This window comes from Loxodonta africana, chromosome 3 (assembly GCF_030014295.1).
Source record: "Loxodonta africana isolate mLoxAfr1 chromosome 3, mLoxAfr1.hap2, whole genome shotgun sequence".
Taxonomy (NCBI): domain Eukaryota; kingdom Metazoa; phylum Chordata; class Mammalia; order Proboscidea; family Elephantidae; genus Loxodonta; species Loxodonta africana.
Genome location: NC_087344.1, coordinates 25,026,110 through 25,052,077, shown reverse-complemented (window position 1 = coordinate 25,052,077; position 25,968 = coordinate 25,026,110). Strand labels below are relative to the sequence as shown.

General features: G+C 40.4%; 1 protein-coding gene across 1 annotated transcript in view; it reads left to right on the top strand.

The window, feature by feature from the left end:
- Window positions 1–230: 230 nt before the first annotated feature.
- LOC104846170 (zinc finger protein OZF-like) overlaps window positions 231–25,968 on the top strand; it is a 38,630-nt gene continuing 12,892 nt past the window's right edge. The window contains exons 1-3 of the mRNA XM_023552393.2: window positions 231–554; window positions 2,950–3,017; window positions 11,024–11,243. Of these exons, the coding sequence (XP_023408161.1) occupies window positions 11,241–11,243 (3 nt within the window). The 5' untranslated portion in view covers window positions 231–554; window positions 2,950–3,017; window positions 11,024–11,240. The remainder of the gene's footprint in view (window positions 555–2,949; window positions 3,018–11,023; window positions 11,244–25,968) is intronic.

The window sequence follows — 25,968 nt, the reverse complement described above, 5'->3', positions numbered from 1 at the left end:
AAGTGTATCAGAAATCTTTATCCACTGAAATTGGCCTTTAAGCTTACAAACGCATTTCAGAAAACCTAAGCTTTTGCCTACAGAGGAAATGAAGACAGCAGTGAAGAGATCCCAAAGCCAAGGGGAAGCCACTCAACCCCGCGGTCACTAGGCGGGGCCTTCTGGGTGGTGCACGGAACCCCCCATTTTTGGCACCTAGCATCCCAGAACCCGGAAGCGGAAGTGCACGTCATCTGTCGACAGCGACGTTTCGAAGCGCTACCGCTCTCGTGTGGGGTGCGTGTTGTGTCTGTCGGCGTCCTCGTCCAGTACTGCTGTTACGCGGTCTAAGGGCGCTGCTTGCGGTCTCCTGCGCAGTACTGGCCCCTCCGCCCTGCCTGGGCTCCTTCAGAGCCGCGCGACTTCCTGTGGCCGCGCTGTGTCCGGGGCCCGCCGCTGCTTTCCTGCCGCCGCCGCCGGGTCGGGGCACCGGGCCCGCCCTGCCCGCGCTCTCCTGGACCCCAGCTGATTTCTGCAGGGCCTGGGCCGTACCTTGTGTCTCGGTGCATTAACAGGTAAAGTCGTGTAAGTCCTCCTTAAGTTGAACTGTGGTTCCCAGACCAGCAGTGTCAGCTTCACTGGGCGTTTGTGAGAAATACGGAGTCACGGGCCTCCTAGGGGCCCAGGGTGGTTGGTTTGAGTCTACACGCCCAGCTCCCCTCTTCAGCCGGCCACTCACCATGCTCTCGTTTGTTCTCTGTGCTTCATTAAAGCAGGACTTTTGTTAAGTATTGCTGGTCAGACAAAAAGTGAGTTTATGAAGAGGAATATCTCCACACTCCCCCCCCCTTTTTTTTTTTAACGGTTTGTAGGTGTTTAAGGTAGATGAAAAACTAAGAACCATGAGTTGGAACTAGTATGTGCATTTAGGAGCATATTTACCTCAGTTTAAGGAAGAAAATATTTAGTAAGAGGCATATCAAAGAGCATAATTTCTTTGGCTGTAAAGCAGAAATTTTTGCAGTGAGTGTGTGAGAAAAAATATGACCAAACCTAGTTGGTCTGCTGTAAAATGTGATGTGGCTGAACAAGCTTAATACATGTGGTGACCAAGATCACACACCCGCTGTTTGTCCAAGACCTTAAGGCTTGACTGAGGCAGGATCTGTGCAGGATTGAATGCTGGTGAGTCGGCCACAATTTTTGCTACTACTAAAGAGCCACACTTCTTAATAGGTTGAAAACTTCTTGGAATGAAAGCTGTGCATATTCTAAATGTTAGGAATGGGGGTGTGCGGTAGCCAATGCGTTCTGTTGCTCTTGGATGAATACGTTTGAAATTGTAGAACAAGATGTCCATGAAATTAGACAGCAGGCTGTGTGTGTGTACTCTTCCTCCTTCACAAACCCCAGATTTATTTGAATGGCTACCCCAAGGAATAGGATCTTGGGTTTGCTTGCTCCTGCAAGGCATTTTGATGATAATAATATTACTTGGCTCAATCTATATTTTGTTCAGATGTGCAGTCGCTGGAATTAATAGACGCCAGCACCCTAGAACAGGTGCAAGTCCTAAAGCATTAATCTATATTGACTCTGCCCAGTTCTGCAATATGATTTACGGAGCTATAATCCTCACCTAATGACCCTGGAGAACAACCAGATGTGAATTTAAAGTGCCTGCCATGGCCACCATCTAGGAGCCCAGCAAAGTCCAGGCATCATTTTGTGATCATCGATGTACTTACAGTAATCACCAATCAGAAGCAAAGACTTATAAAGGATTAACCTAACCACAGGAGGCCAGAACCACAAAAGGCCAACTTGTTTGTCAGAAGCTGAAAAGCTTAGAACAATAGGAAAAAGCTACATCAAAAAAGTAGAATAGAGGGCTCTAACCGGTTCAGTGGATGTGCGTACCAAAAACTAAGCAGTTTTTCCCAGGAAGTCAGTTAAAAATCTACCCAATATCATACGTAGCCCCCGTAACAAATAATAAACAACTGTCACATGACAGACCCAAGTCCGCTGAGCCAAAAGACCAAATTGTCAGGAAAGAAAACCAAGAAAAGGTCACCCAATCATGATCTTAGTTCTTTGTCTTTTCCTTAACCAATCATAGTCTGTAAGTCCTTTACTCATAATGAATTAGCATTTGTCAAAATTGCATTAAAAAAAACTTACAGATTGTACTTTTTTGGATCTTGGTCTGTTTATAGCTTGAGTGCTTACAGCCAGTTTCCCATTTTGTTTTCTGGTGTGTCACAGTAAAAATTTCTTTGCTGCCTAAGGCTTTGTTGAAAGTTTTTTCTCTACAACAAGGGTAAAATGGGAGGCCTGTGTAATGCAACTAATTGGAATCCTTAAACAGATCCTGCAGGGTCAGCCACACTGCAGTGTTGCCAGAAGTACTTCATCCTTTGTAACAATTATTTTACAAAGTATTCTTGTTTAAATAAATGTGAAAAGTACTATTAGAAAGTCACGATTTATAGTAATTTTGAAAATGAAGCAGTGAAGCTGAAGTTGATGAGTAGATAATGTACGTGGCATCTGTAATAGGACTAAAGAATGTTTCTTTTTAAACCAAATGGAATAATGTGGAATGAAGATAGTATGTGTATATCAAACCTGTTGCATGTTAGAGCAACAAAAGGATATCATTTTACAGAGAACAAAGGAGGAAAAAATATATAGACACTGAAGAGTCAAGCAGCAGCTGCATATATCATTTCAAAACTTTAAAGTGTCTAAGTGTCCTGTTTGAAAAATCATTGCTGACTCCAATGTCATTAATAAATCTCTTTATTTTTACTATTTAGAATTATAATTCACTGGAATTTTTGTCATGCAAGTAGTCCAATTTTTTTTTTTTTTCCATATTAATGACAGAGTGATCCAGACCCAGTTACTTTAAACAGTCTGTTCTTTTCACACTGCAGTTGCTCAAATGTGATTTTCTTTCTCTAGGTTATCATGGCCTCAGGTTCACTGTGAGTCAGAATCGGTTCCATGGCACACAACAGTGACAGCAACAGGTTGGCATTAAATTTCAGAAATACCCACTTATTTCGTTATATCCCAATAATATCTACATTTCTGTCCTTTTACCTACACACTCAGACCAAGAAACTTTCTTTTTTTTTTTTATGAGGTCATTTCATGTGATCTGTTTTATGTGTGCAGTAAAATATATACAGCAAAACATTTGCTATTTCAACCGCTTTTAAAAGTAAGATTCAGTAACATTAATTCCTTTCACCGTGTGTGCAACCATCACTACTATCAGTTTCCAGGTTTTTCTATCACCCTAAGCTGAAACTCAGTGCCTCTTAACCATTAACTATACCACTTCCCTCCCAGCCACCCCTGGTAACCAACCACTTGGTCCCTATAGTTTACCTGTTCTAGATATTTAAATGAGATCATACTGTATTTGTCCTTTTGTATCTGATTTATTTTACTTAGCATAGTGTTTTCAGGTTTCATCTATGTCATAGCGTTTATAAGAACATCATTTCTTTATTACTGAAAAATATTCCATTGTGTGGATATACCACATTTTGTTTATCCATGCATCTGTCCATGGCCATTTGGGTTGTTTCTACTTTTTGGCTGTTATCAATAGTGCTGAAGTGAACATTGGTGTGGAAGTACCTGTTTAAACCCTGCTTTCACGCCTTTTGGGTATATACTTAGGAATAAAAAATTTGTGGGTCATATGGTAATTTTACGTTCAACCTTTGAGGAACCGCTGAACTCTTTTCCAGGGGTTGCACCATTTTAAAATCCCACCAACAGTTTCTCCACTCTCCCCAGCTGTTGTTGTTTTCTGTTTTTCTGTAGTAGCTCTCCTAGTAGGGATGAGGTGGTCTTTCATTGTGGTTTTGATTTCCATTTTTCTAATGACTGATGGCATTAGGAAATCCTGGTGGCTTAATGGTTAAGAGTTACGGCTGCTAACCAAAAGGTTGGTAGTTTGAATCCACCAGGCGCTCCTTGGAAACCCTATGAGGCAGTTCTACTCTGTCCTATATGGTCAATATGAGTCAGAATTGACTGGACAGCAGCAGGTTAATGACTAATGCCATAGAGCATCTTTCCATGTGTTCATTGGCCATTTGTATGTCTTCTTTGGTGAAATGTCTATTTAAGTTTTTTGCCCATTTTTAAAATAGTTTATCTTTTTGTTGTTGGGTGGTAGAAGTTCTATATATATAAAAAAAAATTATTAAACCCTTATCAGATATACGGTACCCAAATGATCTCCCATCCTGTAGGTTGTCTCTTCACTTTGTTGATAAAATCTTTCATGCCCAATTTTTTATTTTGATGAAGTCTAATTTATCTGTTTTGTCTTTTCTTGTTTGTGCTTTTGGCATCGTATCTAAGGATCCATTGTGGAAAACTTGTGTGTGTGGAAAATACATGTTCATAGATTTTAAAATTGTGAAAACATTGCATGTTTCAAAAATTTAAAAAATGCGTAGAGGAAAAATGATCATTAATCACCACTTGAAATGCCAACATCTGTAGAAAAATGTGTTTTTTTTTTCTCTTTCCATGCTTAGAGATTGATATTCTAGAAGTACTTCCTATTTGGACTGCAGTTTCCCTTGGAGACGTGATTGGTAGTGTGGTCACTTCATGTCAAATTCAAACCTTCATTCAAAATTACTGTATTTTCCTAGTTCAGGATCAAAGAGTTGCCTCCAAGGTAACACCACAATATCGACTTCTGTTTCCTAAAGGCCTAATACATGTCAGAACTGTGCTCTTCCTTTGCCTCAGCTTGAAGCTTCAGAAGTGGGAATGGAGCTTGTTTCAGAGGTCACATGTTGATTCTTTGTTTCAAGGAGGAGGCAACCTACAGGTTGAGATATGAGCTTTTGGGTGCCAGTGAACTCAGACACCAAACCCTTCCCACAGTCCACCAGGGGCTCTAAGGGCTGAATGGCTCTGAAATCTAATATGTCCAAAACAGAGCTCCCCAATCTCACCCAGCAAACCTGCTTCTCACCAATCTTTCCCATATCAGTAAATGGCATTAGCACCCATTCACTATATCGAGAGATATGTTCAGTCCATCTCCATCTTTTTCTCTCATCTTTACCTTCAGGAAAGCACCAAATTCTGTTGGTTTAGAACCAAAGTACAACTGCCATCCTTAAGGCTGCAACCCTAGTACAAGCTACTCTGAGAGATGTCCCTTAAGAAAACAGCCTCTGAACTTTCTCCTACTTTCTTGTCACAAGAAGGCATAGTCTTCACCCAGCAGCAAGAGACATATTTAAAAAATGTAAACCAAGTAAGATGTCAATCACATATGGAATAAAAGCCATATATTTTACATTGCCCAATAAGAACCTGCATGTTCAGGCTTATGTATAGCTCTCTAACTTAAATTTATAACACTCATCCTCATGTTAAGTAAGCTCTTGACACACTTAAAAATTTTTTTTACAAAGATACCAAGATTCGTCATGCCTTTCATCCTCTGCACCAGATGTTTCCTCTGATTAGAGGAAAACTTTTTACCATAGGAATCCCACTATTCTCCTAATTCAGGTCTAACTGCAAATGTCACCTCCTCAGAGAGTTCCCCCTTTGGCCCTCAGGTATTCCCACTCATTTCTGTGGTTTAATATCACTGCAGTTTTCAGAATGTGGTAAATCCAATTTAGGTTGACAGTAACCTTAATCACGTAAGTACAACCAAATTGTATTGAATGTTACCTTTGCTTTTATCTAGTCTGTTTCCCTGTGTGACAGGCCTCCAGCAAACAAAAAGCTGTGACGCTCTGCATTATTGTGACAGCAGCTTTCTCACCCTCTCTGCTGTGTGAGTGCACTAGAGCTGTGATGTTCACTAGCCAGATGAGGCTATTCACAGTTAAAATTAATTAAAACTGAAAGAAAAAATTAGGTTCCTTCATTGTAGTAATCTCGTGTTAAGCGGTAAATATCCACATGTGGCTAGTGGCTTCCATATTGGTCTATGCAGAAACAAAACATGCCTGTCTTTAAAGAAGGTTCCACTGGATAGTGCTGCACAAGAGTATAGACAATGGGTGATAATCCATGTGTGTGATTATTCTGTGTGTGACCCCAATTATCAATGTCATAGGCCAGAAGGAACAAGGAGACAAAATACAGAATGTCTGCCCATAATTTGTAGTCTAGCACGTTGTTATTGTTGTTGTTAGGTGCCTTCAAGTTGGCCCCAACCCGTAGCGACCCTATGTACAACAGAACAAAACACTCCCTGGTTCTGCACCATCCCAGTCGTTGCTATGCTTGAGCTCATTGTTGCAGCCACTGTGTCAGTCTGTCTCTTTGAGGCGCTTCCTCTTTTTCAGTGACTCTACTTTACCAAGCGTGATTTCCTTCTCCAGGGATTGATCCCTCCTGATAACATGTTCAAAGTATGTGAGGTGCAGTCTCACCATCCTTGCTTCCAAGGAGCATTCTGGTTGTACATCTTCCAAGACAGATTTGTTCATTCTTTTGGCAGTCCCTGGTATATTCAATAGTCTTTGCCAACACTACAATTCAAAAGTATCCGTCCTTCTTTGGTCTTCCTTATTCATTGTCCCGCTTTCACGTGCATATGAGACGATCAAAAACACTATGACATATATCAGGTGCACCCTCATCCTCAAGGTGACATCTTTGCTTTTTAACACTTTAAAGAGGTCTTTCGCAGCGGTTTTGCCCAATGCAATGTGTCCTTTAATTTCTGGACTGCTCCTTGCATGGTTGTTGATTGTGGATTCAAGTAAAATGAAATCCTTGACAACCTTAGTCTTTTCTCTGTTTATCGTGATGTTGCTTATTGGTTCAGTTGTGAGGATTTTTGTTTTCTTTATGTTGAGGCGTAATCCATACAAAAGGCTGTGGTCTTTCATCTTTATCAGTAAGTGCTTCAAGTCTTCTTTACTTTCAGCAAGCCAGGTCGTGTCATCTGCATAACGCAGGTTGTTAATGGAGTTTTCCTCCAATCCTGATGCCCCGTTCTTCTTCGTATTGTCCAGCTGCTCAGATTATTTGCTTAGTATACAGACTGAATAGGAATGGAAAAAGGATACAACCCTGACACACACCTTTCCTGACTTTAAACCACACAGTATCATCCTTGTTCTGTAGGAACGACTGCCTCTTGATCCATGTATAGATTCCTCATGAACACATTTAAGTGTTCTGGAATTCCCATTCTCCGCAATGTTATCCATAATTTGTTATGATCCACACAGTCAAATGCCTTTTCATAGTCAGTAGAACACAGGTAAACATCTTCCTGGTATTCTCTGCTTTCAGCCAGGGTCCATCTGACATCAGCAATGATCTCCCTGGTTCCACGTCCTCTTCTAAATTCTGCTTAAATTTCTGGCAGTTCTCGGTCAATATACTGCTGCAGCCGCCTTTGAATGATCTTCAGCAAAATTTTGCTTGCATGTGATATGAATGATATTGTTCAATAATTTCAGCATTTAATTGGATCACTTTCTTGTTATTAGGCATAAATATGGATCTCTTCCAGTTGTTTGGCCAGGTAGCTGTCTTCCAAATTTCTTGGCATAGACAAGTGAGCGCTTCTAATGCTGCATCCATTTGTTGAAACATGTCAGTTCATATTCTGTCAATGCCCAGAGCCTTGTTTTTTCCCAATGCCTTCAGTGCAACTTGGACTTCTTCCTTCAATACCATTGGTTCCTGATCATATGTTACCTCCTGAAATGGTTGAATGTCGACCAGTTCTTTTTGGTATAGTAAATCTGTGTATTCCATCTGTCTTCTTTTGATGCTTCCTGAGTCGTTTAATATTTTCCCGGTAGAATTCTTCAGTATTGCAACTCAAGTCTTGAATGTTTTCTTCAGTTCTTTCAGCTTGAGAGATGCTGAGCGTGTTCTTCCCTTTTGGTTTTCTACCTCCAGGTCTTTGCACATGTCATCATAATACTTAACTTTGTCTTCTCGAGCTGCCCTTTGAAATCTTGTGTTCAGTTCTTTTACTTCATCGTTTCTTCCTTTTGCTTCAGCTACTCGACGTTCAAGAGCAAGTTTCGGAGTCATCTGACATTCATTTAAGTCTTTTCTTTCTCTTCTGTCATTTTAATGATGTCGTTCCCCAATTTACCTGGTCTTTGGTCATTCTAGCATGGGAGACAGTTTTACATAAATAATAAAAAAGCAGGGAACATATGATACCTGTAATAAAAGGACCTAACCCGAGAGTTAGGTTAGACTTCTTATAAGGGAAAATCATGTAAGTGAAGATTCATAAAATTAGTAGGATTTAGCTGCATACATGGTTCGCTCTATCCGTGAGCAGGATTGATAGCATGTGTGATGAGTGCGCGTGAAAAGAGTATTGGGAAAAGTGAGTGTGTAAATCCTGGCTGAAAGCAGAGAATATCAGAAAGATCTTTAACTGTGTTTCATTGACGGTGCAAAGGCATTCGACTGTATGGATCATAACAAATTATGCATAACATTGCAGACATTTAATTCCAGAACACTTAATTGTGCTCATGAGGAACCTGTATATAGACCAAGAGGTAGTCGTTTGAACAGAACAAGGGGATACAACATGGTTTAGAGTCAGGAAAGGTGTGCGTCAAGGTCATATCCTTTCACCACAATTATTCAGTCTGTGTGCTGAGCAAATAATCTGAGAAACTGGAAGAGCAGGGCATCAGGATTGACGGAAGACTCATTAACAACCTGCATTATGCAGATGACACAGTCTTTCTTGCTGAAAGTGAAGAGGACTTGAAGCACTTACTGAGGAAGATCAAAAACTACAGCCTTCAGTATGGATTACACCGCAACATAAAGGAAACAAAAATCCTCACAACCAGACCAATAAGCAACATTGTGATGAACAGAGGAAAGATGGAAGTTTTCAAGGATTTCATTTTACTTGGATCCACAATCAATGGCCACGAAAGCAGCAGTCAGAAAATGAAAGGATGCATTGCATTGGGAAAATCTGCTACAAAAGACCTCTTTAAAGAGTTAAAAGGCAAAGATATCACTTTAAGGACTAAGGTGTGCCTGACTCAAGCCATGGTGTTTTCAGTCGCCTCATATGCATGCAAAAGCTGGAAAATGAATAAGGAAGACCAAAGAAGAAACTGACGCCTTTGAATTAATGGTGTTGGCGAAGTATGTTGAATATACCATGGGCTGCCAAAAGAATGAACAGATCTGTCTTGGAGGAAGTACAGGCAGAGTGCTCCTTAGAGGCAAAGATGGCGAGACTTCTTACATGCTTTGGACATGTTGTCAGGAGGGCTCGGTCCCTGGAGGAGGACATTACAGTTGGTAAAGCAGAGGGTCAGCACAAGAGAGAAAGACCCTCCACGAGATGGATTGACACAGTGGTTGCAACCCGGGGGTCAAGCATAACAACAATTGTGAGGATGGCGCAGCACTGGACAGTGTTTCATTTTTTTGTACATAGGGTTGCTATAAATGGGAGCCGACTTGTAGGCACCTAACAATAACAAGTCCCAGAGGCAGCAAAGAATGCATTATTTTTCATTCCTCAAGAAAAAGCAGAGAAAACTAAGCATGGGCTGGAGGTTGTGGGTGTTGTGTGAGTCAGAGTGGAGGAAGTAATTGGAACACGTCCTTTAAAACCAGACTGACTACTCAGGGCTTTTTGAAGGTCACTGGAGAGCTGCTGACTGGCATTAACCAGTGATGGTTGTGAGTCTATTTGGAATTTAAAGCAGAATGCTACAGATCCTATACTACAAAAAGATTTTGTAATGAAAACAGTGAATGAATGATGTCAGGCAGGAGCTTGTTATGAACAAGTTAAGGAAGACTGTGAGATGGCCTAGACGTGGAGATTGGTTGTGGATCAAGAAGAAGATAGTGGATGATATAATGTAGATGTTGATGGTTCAGAGGGCATCTCAGTTGATAGAATGGTCATTCCTGGAATTACAGGCTGTAGAGCTGTGAATGCATCTCAAAGTTGAATGTGGATGTGGATAACCCAGGGGGCCTTAAAATGCAGATTTTTATTTAGCAGGTCTGGGGTATAGCTTTAGAATCTGCATGTCTAACAAGCCCCCAGTTTATGCTGAAAATAAGTATAGACGTAAAGCTGTGGATTGAAATTAGTGCTACTAGAGAATATAATAAAAAGAAAAATAATTCTTAAAGGGGAGACACTAGTATAATAGTCATACAAGAAAGAGAACATATACATTGAGATCAAGAAATAAGCGTGGGGGTCAGCTGGATGGGGAGCTGGGTGCAGTGGGGTGGGAGGGATTGGAATAGAGGCAGGAGATGGCTCCTTAGAGAAAACTTAGTTATTTTCTAATTTATTTGTTGATTGATGCATTATAATTTTGAAAGAGAAAGTGTTCAGGAATCCTCACAGATTTCTTGAAAGCTTGGGGACTGGTGGTATCATGGTCTGAAAGTTAAAAAAAAAAATTCAAGGAGAATAAAGAAATATTAATTGCAAAATGAACAGGAAAAATACTGATCACATATTACAATGGTATATATGAAATGAAAGTTAAACAGCAAAAAAGAAAACAATAGAGAGATTTAACAGCACATAACTAAAAATTGATAGAGCATGATGAGTGCATTGAACAAACTTGAAAAATATATTCTCCCTGAAAAGGCACTCATGTTGATATCAACAGTGTGTGTGTTGATCTACAAGGAGCAAAGTTGTGTAGGTGAACACACAAACATCCTTCAACCCCTGAGTCGCTGGAAGAAATCAGGTTCAAGTTTTCCAGCCTTGCCTTTGTTGCTTCTCCTGCTCTGGAGTGAGTGAATTCCTCCCATGTGAGTGTAACCTTGTTGCGAAAAGGAAGAGGCTCCTGTAGGTGTGTGAAGAAGGCAAGTGAGTGCTCTGGAAGGCTGAAGCCTGTTCCACCTTAAATGCTAGGATAAGCTTTGCCAAGAGCCCGGAAGGAATTCCAGCCCAGAGAAAGTGTTGAAGGTCAAGAATCTGTCACTCCCTCCATACTCAACACTGTCTCCTCCCTGTCTTCTTCCATTTCAGGTTCCAGGTGTGGCACAGAGAGAACTAGTCCAGTGAGGCAGCTGGGTACCTAGGGCAACCATCTTGCATATCCTTGCTGTCACAAGTAAGGTTTCAACTGCTCTGACAGGCTGTGTGGACCAGACAGTATTCATCTGCTTCCACTCCCATCCCTCTTAAGTGGCTTCTTGGGCTCCTAGAAGACATTCACTCAACTTCCAGAAGCTGGAGCCAGAAAATGGTGAGTACCACAGAGAACTGGGTAATTCTTAGTAGAAGGGGATGAGGCTAAATGTGATTTGGTGGGGGACCAGCTATGCGCTCTGTGCTGTCTGTTCTATGAGGTAAAAAGTGACAGAAGAGGCCAAGGGACTCAAGCCTAAGCGGCATCCTAAGGCCCTGCTCCTCCTTCACTGGGCCCTTCCTCTGTTCATGTGGTTTTTCAAGCCTTGGATACCTCGGGTCACCTTCCACATGTGACTGTCAGAGCTGGCACCATGGGCCCTTAACATCCCCACCCTGGGCCTTTGTTGAATGGCAAAATCTCCTGAGCAGAGCCTGAAGACGGAGCAGCTCTGGCTGAGGAGGCTGAGCCCCAGGCCCTCCAGAGCCATCCTGTCCCATCACTGCAAACAGTGTTTTTGGCTTCCCCCAGGCACAGAGCCTTTTCTGAGCAGCTCTGACACTATAGCTCTACCTTTCACACAGTGTGATAGGGTAAAGAATGGGAGCAAGAATTACCTGGGGAAGAACCCTGACTCTTTATGGTTCCTGCGTGGGGCTTGGCACTCTCATGACTTCAGGAAAGGAATGAGTCAGGAGAATGAGTCCAGCTGGATCGTGCCTGGAGTCTCCAAAACCATCATTTTTTTCCAGTGGGAAATGGTTTCGCTTGAGTCTTTCAGGTGTGCAAGAAGCATGATACCCAATCAAGGTCTCTATCCTCCCAGACTCTTTCTACCTAGAGCTGGTATTACATTTCTAAAAATTTTGACTGCTCCCCACAGTCTTGGATTAAAAGCTAAAATTAAAGTGTTCTCTTTTGCTAAAGTAGCTCAGGATATGAGATGGTGATATCATGCTGCCTGGCCAGCAGCTGGGGCAGCACCACAGGTGTAATCGGGATTCGGGGGGGTAAAGCAGCCTCTAAATGCTATTGGAAAGGCTTGGTTCGTATTCTGAAAAAAATAAGTGGCAAAACCCAGGTTGATTGGACTGAAGGCTTTTAATTAGGGTAAACTTATATATGGAAGGGCAGTGCAGATTCCCCTGGGCAAAACCTCAAAGCAGTAATCATTGACTTAGGGCATGATACTGGGCCTCACCTGGGTTCTTCGTTCTAACACTTATACACTCAAAGAGTGGGCGAATCATAGTGGGGGAAGGAATGTGTGATACCAGCGCTGCAGGAGGAGGGCCACAAGAGGAAGGGAGGCGGGGAGGAAAGCCTGAAAACCTGGTGGGGGGAGGGGACGAGGAGGGCAAGCCCTAAGGAGGGGAGTCTGGTTAATGTCCTTCTCTAACTACTGGCAGGGTTACTGTCCGGTCAACTACTGTTGCTCAATCCCAGAATCCTAGAGTCCTTCAGGATCCACACTGAATGTATCTAACACCCCACACTCCACTCATTTCCTGCCCGGCTGTTACAGTCTCAAGCGCCTACCTCTTCTGTGGGCTTTCCTGAGCCTGGAGGGAAGGGGGGAAATGAGTGTAGAGCTCCCTTCCCTACTTTATTAAATCATTGCAAACATATACCTCAGCAATATAAGCAAGTTCAAAAAATGATTCCACTTATTATAATGCAGAGAAGTCCAAACAGTAATTTTTCCACCATGTTCCCCACCCAGAGAACCACCCCTCCATCTCCATCTGCCAGGTGTCATCTCCCATAGGTTCTGTGCAATGTAATTGAGTGGTTTACTGGGGCTGCATTGTCAGAAATATGTACACAGCATTCCTTTTTTTTTTTTTAAATAACTTCTATTGTGCTTTAAGTGAAAGTTTACAAATCAAGTCAGTCTGTCACATATAAGCTTATATACACCTTACTCCATGCTCCCATTTACTCTCCCCCTAATGAGTCAGCCCGCTCCCTCCTTCCAGTCTCTCCTTTCATGACCGTTTTGCCAGTTTCTAACCCTCTCTACCCTCCCATCTCCCCTCCAGACAGGAGATGCCCATACAGTCTCAAGTGTCTACCTGATACAAGTAGCTCACTCTTCATCAGCATCTCTCTCCAACCCATTGTCCAGTCCCTTCCATGTCTGATGAGTTGTCTTCGGGGATGGTTCCTATCCTGGGCTAACAGAAGGTTTGGGGACTATGACTGCCGGGATTCTTCTAGTCTCAGACAGACCATTAAGTCTGGTCTTTTTATGAGAATTTGGGGTCTGCATCCCACTGTTCTCCTGCTCCCTCAGGGGTTCTCTGTTGTGCTCCCTGTCAGGGCAGTCATCAGTTGTGACCGGGCACCATCCAGTTCTTCTGGTCTCAGGATGATGAAAGTCTCTAGTTCACGTGGCCCTTTCTGTCTCGGGCTCATAGTTATTGTGTGACCTTGGTGTTCTTCATTCTCCTTTGATCCAGGTGGATTGAGACCAATTGATGCATCTTAGATGGCCGCTTGTTAGCATTTTAAGACCCCAGACGCCACACTTCAAAGTGGGATGCTTTCATAATAGAAGCATTCCATTTTTAATAAAGCACAGATGCCTACTTGGGCCGCCATTGTCATATCTAAAGTCATTCTGTTCTGGAGCACCGCCTTTCTCAAGACAGCGGTTTCTTCATTGACAGCAGCAAGCCCAAGTTCAGTGTCAGTGTCAGTGGTGACAAACTTTTGTAGCATTTCAGTTTGGGTTGTAATATTAACATTGCTGACACTTGGAGTAAAAAACAGCAGGTAAATAATCTCACCAAGAAAATTCAGACCTTTATGCCACCGCCCCCTCCAGATGGGTTCATTGTAAGGAGCAGGTGTTATGGATTGAATTATGTCCCCCCAAAAATGTGTGTATCAATTTGACTGGGCCATGATTCCCAGTAGTGTGTGGTTATCCTCCATTTTGTGATTGTAATTCTATGTTGAAGAGGATTAGGGTGGGATTGTAACACCCTTATCAAGGTCACATCCCTGATCCAATGTAAAGGGAGTTTCCGTGGGATGTGGCCTGCACCACCTTTTATCTCACACGAGATGGAAGCGAGCAGAGAGTTGGGGACCTCATTCCACCAAGAAAGCAGTGCTGAGAGGAGATCATGTCCTTTGGACCCTGGTCCCTGTGCTGAGAAGCTCCTAGTCCAGGGGAAGATTGATGAGAAGGCTGATAGAGAAAGCCTTCCCCTGGAGCTGACACCCTGAATTTGGACTTCAGCCTACTACACTGTGAGAAGATAAATTGCTCTTTGCTAAAGCCATGCACTTGTGGTATTTTTGTTATAGCAGCACTAGGTGACTAAGACAGCAGGTATAACCTTTGAAATGCGACAGTGGATCCAAGGAAAGCGTAGAGAGCGTGTTCCCAGCCATTGGGGGATGGGAGTCAGCCACAGCCAAAGATTAGTGTCATATAGCTACTGCGTTCCTTCCGTTAGGGGCTACCCAGTATCTTGCTGGAGGGAGAAAGAGAGGGTCAGTGTCCCTGGCTAACTATGGACTGTGTTACTCCTGGACTCTGGTCAGTCACTCTTGTTCAATCCCAGAGTCCTTTGTGGGCAGGATCCATACTGGTTACGTCTGCAGTCCCACAGATGGATGGATTTAAGTTCTCCGGGAACTTACCTTTGAGTTTTCCACTGGAAGCAAATTTTGAGATTAGTTTGTTATATTTCTATTGATAACCAGCTTTATTGTTAACTTTCTTAAGCATCTTGCCAGCATTTCTTTCTATAAATGCAAGCAAATAGAATTAGAAATTTTATTTCCCTTACTTTGTTGTACGAAAGATAGCTTACAGTTTATATACTTGCTTTTTCAGTTAACAAATTATCATGGAGATCTGTTCATAACAATTAATCTAAAGTTGTATGAAATGCTATAATACTGCATATGGTGGATCTTAGTTTTTTCTCTGGGTTTTTTTTTTTTTTTTTTAACCTCATCACCATAAATGGGCACTTGGACAGTTTCCAACCTTTTCCTTTTACAAAGCTCGCTCTAGTGAATATGAATGTAATTTTCATAGATCCAGGTATAAAAAGTTAAGGTATAAAAGCCCTCCTGACCTAAGACAAGTTAAGTCAAAATGAAGGGGCTGTCAGATTTGTTGGTAAAATTAATACATGAAAATTATATTTCTTCCAGTTTTAAATAATGTTTTAAACTTTCTGTTGTATATTATGAACAAAGAATGCATGAAACTTTTCATGTAAAGTTTAATAACACCAATCTAAATACCTGCCTATAGATAGGAGTTGGGGAGTTCTTCGAGCCTCCTAGTATGTCCTGCCCCAATCTCATTAATCTGGAGGTGACTACTATCTGTATATTAGAAATTTATTATTATTGCTATTAATGTTGCTATTATCACCATCCAAGTCTTAATTCTTAAACTATACATTGTTGAGGTTTGCATCTTTGGAGCTTTCTATAAATGCAGTTACTCTGTATGGGTTCTTTAGTTACTTGTTTTCCTCATGATATTTTTGAGTTTCATACACGTTGGTATCTGTAGCTCTTGTCTGGCTATGTTGCTATGGATGTATGTGTTCCATGTTATGAGCGGGCCACAGTTTAGCTATTCATTGTACAGCTTACAAAATTTGCATTGTTTCTAGTTTACTTTTTACTCTTATGAGCAGTGCTGCTCTGTTCATTTTCTTTCCAGGATCCAAGTACTCTTGGCCATATTTTAATTCTCTAGTGAGGGGAAACCCACTGAGTTGCAGATCATAGCCAAATTTCAATTTACTAGGAAATGCCGGTGTAATTTACCGGCTTTCCCTCCCACATAGTATATATGTGTATTTTATTTGTTTCATTTGCTTGGCAACATGGGGATTATCAAATTAATTTATTTTTGCCTTGTAGAGGGGTATTGGAAACCCTGGTGTCGTAGTGGTTAAGTGCTATGGCTGCTAACCAAAGGGTTAGCAGTTCAAATCTGCCAGGCGCTCCTTGGAAACTCTATGGGGCAGTTCCACTCTGTCCTATAGCGTTGCTAGGAGTCAGAATCGACTCGATGGCACTGGGTTTTGGGTTTGGTTAGAGGGGTATGAATGGTATCTTACTTTAGTTTTATTCTTTACTTATTTTAAACTACTCCAGTACTAACAAGGCTGTGCATATTTTTCCGCTGTTGCTTCATCTTCTCTGACATTTTAGGGCTTCTTTATAGCTTTTGGAAACACATTTTTCATTTATATATGTTGAAATTTTTTTTTTCCTACTATGTAGCTTATGCACTTACTCGCTTTTTGCGGTCCTTTGGTGAATAGTTTTGAATTTTAATATACTTGAGTTTGCCAATCTATTTCCTTATGTCTTTTCTATTTTTTCTCTATTCTGATGTCATAAAATCATTTGTTTATGACTTCTGAAAGTGTTATAATTTTACATTTTCACCTGGAAAACTAACCTATTTTTAATAGATTTTTGTTTATGGAGTAGGTAGGAATGCAAAAACTATTCCAATTAGATAACTCGTTGATTCCATCCCACTGATTAAAGTGCGTGTAGTTTCTGGCAGTGCCCTGCAGAGCTGCCCCTGTCACGACTCAACTTTCCATATTGATAGGTGGGTTTGTTTCTGGACTATTTAAGTTTTTTCCATTGATCTATACACACACACAAAGTTATTTCTATATGTATATATATGTGTTTGTGTATATTCATATGTAAACATACATGCATTGTTGATGTTAGGTGTCATCACGTCGGTTCTGACACATAGAGACACTGTGTACATCAGAATGTAACACTACTCAATCCTGAGCCATCCACACAGTAGTTGCTATGTTTGAGCCCATTGTTGCAACCATTGTGCCAGTCCATCTTGTTGAGGGTTTTTGTATTTTTTGCTGACCCTCAACATTACCAAGCATGATGTCCTTCTCCAGAGAATGGTCCCTCCTGATAACGTGTGCAAAGTATGTGAGACCAAGTCTCGCCATCCTCACTTCTAAGGCGCATTCTGGCTGTACTTCTTCCAAGACAAATTTGTTCATTATTCTGGCAGTCTGTGGTATGTTCAGAATTCTTTGCCAATATCATAATTCAGAGGCATCGGTTCTTTGGTCTTCCTTATTCATTGTCCAGCTTTCACATGCATATAAGGCGATTGAAAACACCATGGCTTGGGTCAGGCACATCTTAGTCTTCAAAGTGACATCTTTGCTTTTTAACACTTTATAAAGAGGTCTTTTGCAGTAGATTTGCTCGATGCAGTACATCCGTTGCTTTCTCCACTGTAGCTTCCATGGGTGTTGATTGTGGATCCAAGTAAAATGAAATCCTTGACAACTTTCAATCTTTTCTCCATTTATCATGATGTTGCTTATTGGTCTAGTTGTGTAGATTTTTGTTTCTTTATGTTGAGATGTAATCCATACTGGAGGCTGTGGTCTTTGATCTTCATTAGTAAGTGCTTCAAGTCCTCTTGCTACCAGGAAGCAAGGATGTGTCATCTGCATATCATAGGCTGTTAATGAGTCTTCCTCCAGTCTTGGTGCTGCGTTTTTCATATAGTCCAGCTTCTTGGATATTTGTTCAGTAAGGTAGAGTGTCAGCAATAAAGAGGAAGACTCTCAGTGAGATGGACTGATGCAGTGGCTACAACAATGAGCTCAAACATAGCAACAATTGTGAGAATGGTGCAGGACCGAGCAGTGTTTCATTCTGCTGTCCATAGCACCGCTATGATTCTGAACCACCTTGAGGGCACCTAACAACAACAAGTGGGCATGAATTAATACCTCATTGTGGTTTTGACCTCTATTTCCCTGCTATCTAATGAAGTTGAACATCCTTTCTCATGCTTTTGTATATCTTCTCTGGGAAGATGTCTACTTATTTGCCCATTTTTAAAATGGGTTGTTTGTCGTTTTATTGTTGTAGGAAACTTTGTATCTGTGGCTAGTAAACTGTCTTCAGATAATAAATTTGCAGGTATTTTCTCGCATTCAGGAAATTGTCTTTTCACTTTCTTGATAATGCCCCTTGATGCGCAAAATTTTTCATTTTGGTTCAAGTGTGATTTATCCATTTTTTATTTGGCTGCTTGTTCTTTTGGTGTCATATCTAAGGATCCACTGCCAAATTCAGTGTTGTGAAGATTTACCCATATGTTTCCTTCTATGAACTTTACGGTATTAATTCTTATATTTAGATCAATGATCTATTATGAGATAATTTTTTTATATGATGGAGCCCTTGGGTGGTACAACCTATTAACTGCTCAGCTACTCATCAAAAGATTGGTGCTTCAGATCCACCCAGGAGCACCTCAGAAGAAAGACCTGTCAATCTGCTTCTGAAAGATCACAGCCACTGAAAACCCTATGAAGCACAATTCTACTCTTACACACATGACGTCACCATGAGTTGAAAACAGCTTGAGTGCAACTGGTGGTTTTGGGGTCTTTTTTTTCCCCCCTTTCGTTTGGTGTTATGAAGGGTCCAGCTTCATTCTTTTGTATATGGAAATCCAGTTGTCTCAGCACCTTTGTTGAGGAGAGTATTCTTTCCCCATTGAATGATGTTAGTGCCCTTATTGAAAATTAATTGACTGTAGATTGGGTTTATTTATGGACTGTCACTTCTGTTGCATTAGTTTGTATGTGTATCCTTATACCAGTGTGACACTGTTTTGATTAGTGTAGCTTTCTAAGTTTTAAAATCAGGAAATATGAGTCCCCTTACTTGGTTGGTCTTTTTCAGGATGGTTTTGTCTATTTGGGACCCTTTTTCAATTTGATATGAATTTGAGGATTTTCTAGGCCATTTTTTGCAAAAAAAGACTTGGCATTTTGATGGGGATGTGTATACTGCTTTGGTATATACTGACAATATTAAGTCTTCCAATCCATGAAGACAGAACGTCTTTGAATTTATTTAGGTCTTCGTTTTAGGCTGGGTTCTCTAGAGAAGCAAAACCAGTGAAGTATGTATTATATGTAGAGAGAGAGAGAGAAATTGAGGTTTATCCTCAAGGAAGTGGCTCACACAGTTGTAGAGGCTGGCAAGTCCCAAGTCCATGGCATCAGGCTGGAAGTTTCTCCTTACTCAGGTAGCTTCAGGGGCTGACAAACCCAAGATCAGTGGGTCAGATGGCGGGCTGCTGGCTCACAGGCTGCGGAGGCCGACGAATCCTAAGATCAGCAGGCAATACAAGAGGCTGCTAGCACAGGTCCCAAGAACTGGAGGTTAGACGATGACTACCTGGATGCAGGATACAGAGTGAGAGTGAGTCTTGCAGGAACATCCATTTCGATGGTGGAGGCAGGGCAAACACCCAAGGAAACTCCCCTACATCAAATCAGATCTGTGACTTAAGATGCTTTCTACACTAATCCTTTCTCATTAACATAAAAATATAACCTAATCTGTATTAAAATAACCTAATCCTGCCTCATTAACATATAGAGGTTAGGATTTACAACACATCACAAAATGGAGGGTAGGTGTTAGTATATCAGATCACAAAATGGAGGAAACCACACAATACTGGAAATCATGGCCTAGCCAAGTTGATACACGTAACATTAACTGTCATACTCTTCATTAAGTTTTTTTTTAACAATATTTTCTAGTTTCCCATGTACAACTGTTTCATCTCCTTGATTAAATTTAGTCCTAGGTATTTTATTCTTTTAGATGTTATTATAAATGGAATGTTTTCTTCATTTTCTTTTCAGCTTGTTGATTAATGGTGTACAGAAACACAACTGATTTTTACATGTTAACATTGTGCCCTGCAAATTTGTTGAAATCCTTTTTAGATCCAGTAGCATTCTTGTGGGTTTTTTTTTTTTTTGGATTTTCTATCTATATGATTATGTCATCTGTAATTAGAGGTATTTTTATTTCCTGTAAAAATTGGATGTCTTTTATTTTACCTACCTCATTTCTCTGGCTGTAATGTCCAGTACAGTGTTGAAAGTTTTTGTTTGGTGTTGTCGAATCAGTTCTGACTCACAACGAGCCCATGTATGACAGAATGAAACACTGCCCAGTCCTGCACACTCCTCACAGTTGTTGCTATGCTTGACCCCATTGTTGCACCCACTGTGTCAGTCCATCTTGTTCAGGGTCTTCCTCTCTTTCATTGTCCCTCTACTTTACCAAGCATGATGGCCTTCTCTATGGATTGATCCCTCCTGACAATATGTCCAAAGTAAGCAAGACAAAGTCTGGCCATCCTCACTTTTAAGGAGCATTTTGGCTCCTTTGAACAATGTTGAATAGTACTGGTGAAACCAGTCATCATTATCTTGTTCTTGATCTTAGCAGGGAAGCTTTTATCCTTTGACAATGGAATATGATGCTAGTCACTGCTGTCAAGTCAATTCTAACTCATAGCAACCCTCTAGGACAGTGTGGAACTGCCCCATAGGGTTTCCAAGGCAGTACATCTTTTTTTTTTTTTTTAATAGCTTTCATAAATTAGATTTTGCCCTGGTCAGGTTGTGCTAACATCCCCAGTATTGCGTACTGTCATACCCATGGGGTTTCCAAGTCTGTAAATCTTTATGTAAGTTGACTTCCCCATGTTCTCCCAAGGAGTGGCTGATGGATTAAAGCACTGCCCTTTTGATTAACAGCCAAGTGCTTAACCACTGTGTCACCAGAGCTCCTTAATATGCTAGTTTTGGGGTTTTTGTGAATGCTTATTATATGAAGGAATTCCCCTTTGATTCCTAGTATGTTGAGTGTTTTTATCATCAAAGTGTGTTGGATTTTGTGACATAAATTTCTCTTCATCAGTTGAAATCATCATGTAAGTTTTTTTTCGTGTTATTGATTTGGTGTATGCATTGGATTCTATGGGGGAAATATTAAACAATGCAGGAAGCATCAGAAGAAGATGGAAAGAATACAGAGTCACTGTGCCAAAAAGGATTGGTCAGCATTCACCCATTTCAGGACATATGATCAGGAACCCATGGTACTGAAGGAAGAAATCCAAGCTGCACTGAAGGCATTGGTGAAAAACAAGGCTTCAGGAATTGATGGAATACCAACTGAGATGTTTTATCAGACGGATGCAGTGCTGGCAGGGCTGACTCATCTGTGCCAAGAAATTTGGAAGGCAGCTACCTGGCCGTCCAACTGGAAGAGATCCATATTTATGCCTGTTTCCAAGAAAGGTGATCCAACCAGATGCAGAAATTATTGAATAATATCATTAATATCTCACGCAAGCAAAATTTTTGTGAAGATTATTCAAAAGCGGCTGCAGCAGTATATCAACAGGGAACTCCCAGAAGTTCAAGCCAGATTCAGAAGAGGGCGTGGAATGAGGGATATCATTGCTGATGTCAGATGGATCCTGGCTAAAAGCGGAGGATACCAGAAAGATGTTTACTGTGTTTTATTGTTTATTCTAAGGCATTTGACTGTGTGGATCATAATAAATTGTGGATAGCATTGCAGGGAATGGGAGTTTCAGAACACTTAATCGTGCTCATGAGGAATCTGTACATGGATCAAGAGGCAGTTATTCAAACAGAATAAGGGGATACTGCATGGTTTAAAGTTAGTAAAGGTGTTCGTCAGGGTTGTATCCTTTCACCGTACCTAATCAGTCTGTATGCTGAGCAAATAATCCAAAAACTGGACTATATAAAGAACAACAGGGCTTCAGGATTGGAGGAAAACTTCATTAACAACCTGCAATATACAGATGACACGACCTTGATTGCTGAAAGTGAAGAGGATTTGAAGCACATACTGATAAAGATCAGAAACCACAGCCTTCAGTATGGATTACATCTCAGCATAAAAATCCTCACAACTGGACCAATAAGCAACATCATGATAAACAGAGGAAATATTGAGGTTGTCAAGAATTTCATTTTACTTGGATCCACAATCAGCACCCATGGAAGCAGCATTCAAGAAATCAAAAGACGCATCGCATTGGGCAAATTGGCTGCAAGTGATCTCTTTGAAGTGTTAAAAAGAAATATGTCACCTTGAGGACTGAGGTGTACCTGACCCAAGCCATGGTGTTTTCAGTTGCCTCATATGCATGTGAGGGTGGACAATGAATAAGGAAGATCGAAGAATTGACACCTTTGAGTTGTGGTGTTGGCGAAAAGTATTGAATATACTCTGGACTGCCAAAAGAATGAACAAGCCTGTCTTGGAAGAAGTACAACCAGAATGCTCCTTAGAAGCAAGAATGGCAAGACTTCGTCTCACATACTTTGGACATGTTATCAGGACTCCTGAAGAAGGATATCATGCTTGGTAAAGTAGTAGATCAGCAAAAAAAAAAAAAAAAAGGGAGACCCTCTGGATTGACACAGTGGCTGCAACAGTGGGCTCAAGCATAGCAACAATTGTGAGGATGGGGCAGAACCAGGCAGTGTTTCATTCTGTTGTGCATAGGGTCACTATGAGTTAGAAACAACTCAACAGCACCTAACAACAACATACACTGATTTTCTAATGTTTAACTATCCTTGCTTCTGGTCTAAACCCCACTTGGTCAGTGATGCATAGTTCTCTTAATACACTTTTGCGTTTAGTTTTCTAGTATTTTGTTGAGTATTTTTGCTTCTATATTCATGGGGGAGATTGGTCTGACATTTGTTGTTGTTGTTTTCCTGGTCATGTATGTATCTGGCTTTGGTATCAGAATAATGCTCACCTCACAGAATGAGTTAGGACATGTTTCCTCTTCTATATTTAAAGGAGTTTGAGAAGAATTGATGGATATTCTTCTTTAAATGTTGCCTAGAATATAGCAGCGAAGCCATCGATTCCTAATCTTTTCATTGTTGGGATGATGTTGATTACTGATTCAGTCTCTTTACTTGTTACAGTTCTGTTGAAATTTTCTATTTCTTCTTGAATCAATTTAGGTAATTTGTGTGTTTCTAGGAATTTTGCTTTTGTCTAGATTATCTCATTTGTTGGTGTACAGTTGTTCATCGTGTTCTCTTATAATCTTTTTCATTTCTATATGATCAACACTAATATTTCCACATTCATTTCTGATTATTTGCCTCTTCTCTCTTTGTTTGGTCAATCTAGATAAAGGTTGTCCATTTTATTGATCTTCTCAGAAATCCAAGTTCTTGTTTTGTTTATTCTGTCAATTGCTTCTCTATTCTGTATTTCATTTATCTGCATTATAGTCTTAATTATTTCTGTCTGTCTGGTATCTTTGGGCCTATTTTACGCTTTTTCTGTTTCTTCGAGTTGTGATGTTAGGTTAGGATTTGAGAGGTCTTTTGTAATACAGGCATTTAGTGCTATAAACTTCCGTCTGAACACTGTCTTCGCTCCATCCCCTGTGTTTTGGAAAGTTTTGCTTTTTTTGAATTCATCTCTCAGTGTTTTCTAATTTCCCTTGTGATTTATCTTATCACTTATTGGTTATTTAATACTGTGTTGTTTAATTCCCACATATTTGCAAAATTTCTTCTTTTCCTTTATTGCTTTTTAGTTTCATTGCATTATGGTCAGCTAAGATAGTTTATGATTTCAGTCTTTTTGAATGTATCAAGACTTGGTTTTTGACCTACCACATGGTCTATCTTGGAAGATGATCTGTTTGCACTAGTGTAAAATGTGTATGCTGCTGTTGTTGGTGTGAAATGTTCTGTATGTCTATGAAGTCTAGTTGCTTAATATTGTTACTCAAATCCTCTTATTTTCATATTGATCTTCTGTCTAGATATTGTGTCCATTATCGAAAGTGATACATTGAAATCTCCATCTCTGAACTGTCTATTTTCCATTCAATTCTGTCATTTTTTGTTTTGTTTCCTTTTTCATTTCCCTTTGGGTATGTTTTTTAGATGTTTTCTTTGTGATTACCATGAAAATTACATTTAACATCCTGGATTAATAACAGGTGAAATTAAATTATTACCATCTTAATTTTAATAGTATATAAAAGGTTTGGTTCTATATAGCTCCATCTCCCTGCCTTAAGTTTTGTTCTCACAAATTACATCTTCATCTGTTTTGTCTTAAATAACATATATTTACAAATATTTTGTACATTTTTTTATTTTAATCATGTATGACGTAAAAGACAAGCCCCGGTGGCCCAGTGGTTAAGTGCTTAGCTGCTAAATGAAAGGTTGGCAGTTCAAACTCACCAGCCGGTTTGTGGTAGGAAGATGTGGCAGTTGTCTTCTGTAAAGATTGACAGCCTTGGAAACCTTATGGGGCAGTTCTACTCTGTCCTGCAGTGTTGCTGTGAGTCAGAATCAACTCGACTGCTGTGTATTGTGACATAAAAAGTACAGTAATACTGGCTTTTATATTTTCACATTTAAATGCCTTTACTTGTTTATACAGCCTCCTATTACTGTCTAGTGTTTTTTCCACCCTGAAGGACTCTCTTCAGCAATTTTCTAAGACAAGTCTAGTCTAGTGGGAACCAGCTCCCTAAGTTTTTGTTTATCAGGATATGTTTTAATTTCACCCTCATTTGTAAAGAACAATTTTGGCAGATACAGAGTTTTTAGTTGACAGGCTTTTTTTTTTTCTTCTTTTAGCACTTTAAATACGTCATCACACTACCTTCGGGTCTCAATGATATCTGTTAATTTTCTTGAGAATCCTTCGTGTGTTATTTCTTTTGCATTTTTAAAGATTCTCTATTTTGGCTGGAAACCCTGGTGGCGTAGTGGTTAAGTGCTATGGCTGCTAACCAAAGGGTCGGCAGTTCAAATCTGCCATATACTCCTTGGAAACTCTATGGGGCAGTTCTGCTCTGTCCTGTAGGGTTGCTATGAGTCAGAATCGACTTGACGGCGCTGGGTTTTGTTTTGTTTGTTAGTTTTCTATTTTGGCTTTTGACAGTTGAATTACACTTTCTGTTTGGGTAGATCTCTTTGAGTTATTCCTTCATTGTGCTTTTCGGATTTGCAGATTCATGTCTTTCATAAAATTTGGGACAATTTCAGCCATTCTTTCTATAAATACCCTTTTTGCCCCTTTCTCTCTCACTTGCCTTTTGGGTACATCTGTAATGCATGTGTTGGTCTACTTGATGGTGTTCTGCAAAGCCATCTGGCTTTGTTCACCTTCATTCTTTTTTCTTTCTGTTCATCAGACAATAATTTTAGTTGTCCTATACTCAAGTTTGGGAAACCCTGGTGGAACAGTGGTTAAAAGCCACAGCTGCTAACCAAAAGGTCAGCAGTTCAAATCCACCAGGCGTTCCTTGGAAACTTTGTGGGGCAGTTCTACTCTGTCCTCTAGGGTCGCTATGAGTCAGAATCAACTTGATGGCAAGTTTGGTTTTTTTTTTTTTAATATCCAAGTTCACTGATTCTTTCTTCTACTCACTGACATGCTATTTAACTCCTCTAGTGAATTTTTCATTTTAGTTATTGTACTTTTCAATTCCAAAATTTGTTTGGTTCCTTTGTATAATTCATATCTCTTTCTTGATAATTTCATTTTCTTGTTCTCGTAAGTTGCTGATCCCATATGTGTGGTAGAACTGCTCCATAGGGTTTTCAAGGCTGTGACCCTTTGGAAACAGATTGCCGGGCCTGTCTTCTGAGGTGCTTCTGGGTGGGTTCATATGGACAAACTTTCAGCTAATAGTTAAGCATTTAACCTTTTGCACCACCCAGGGACTCCTCTCATTTTGTTAGTACATTGCTTTCCTTTAGTTCTTTTTCCATGTTTTCCTTTAGCTCTTTCTTCCTAGCCCACTCGGACTACGCGCTGCCACCACTATAAGACTGCCACCTAACCAGGGAGCAGTTGAGGCATGGACAAGAAGAAAATTCCACAAAGCTTTCCTACCGTTTTGAAGTCACCTTTTCCTTGT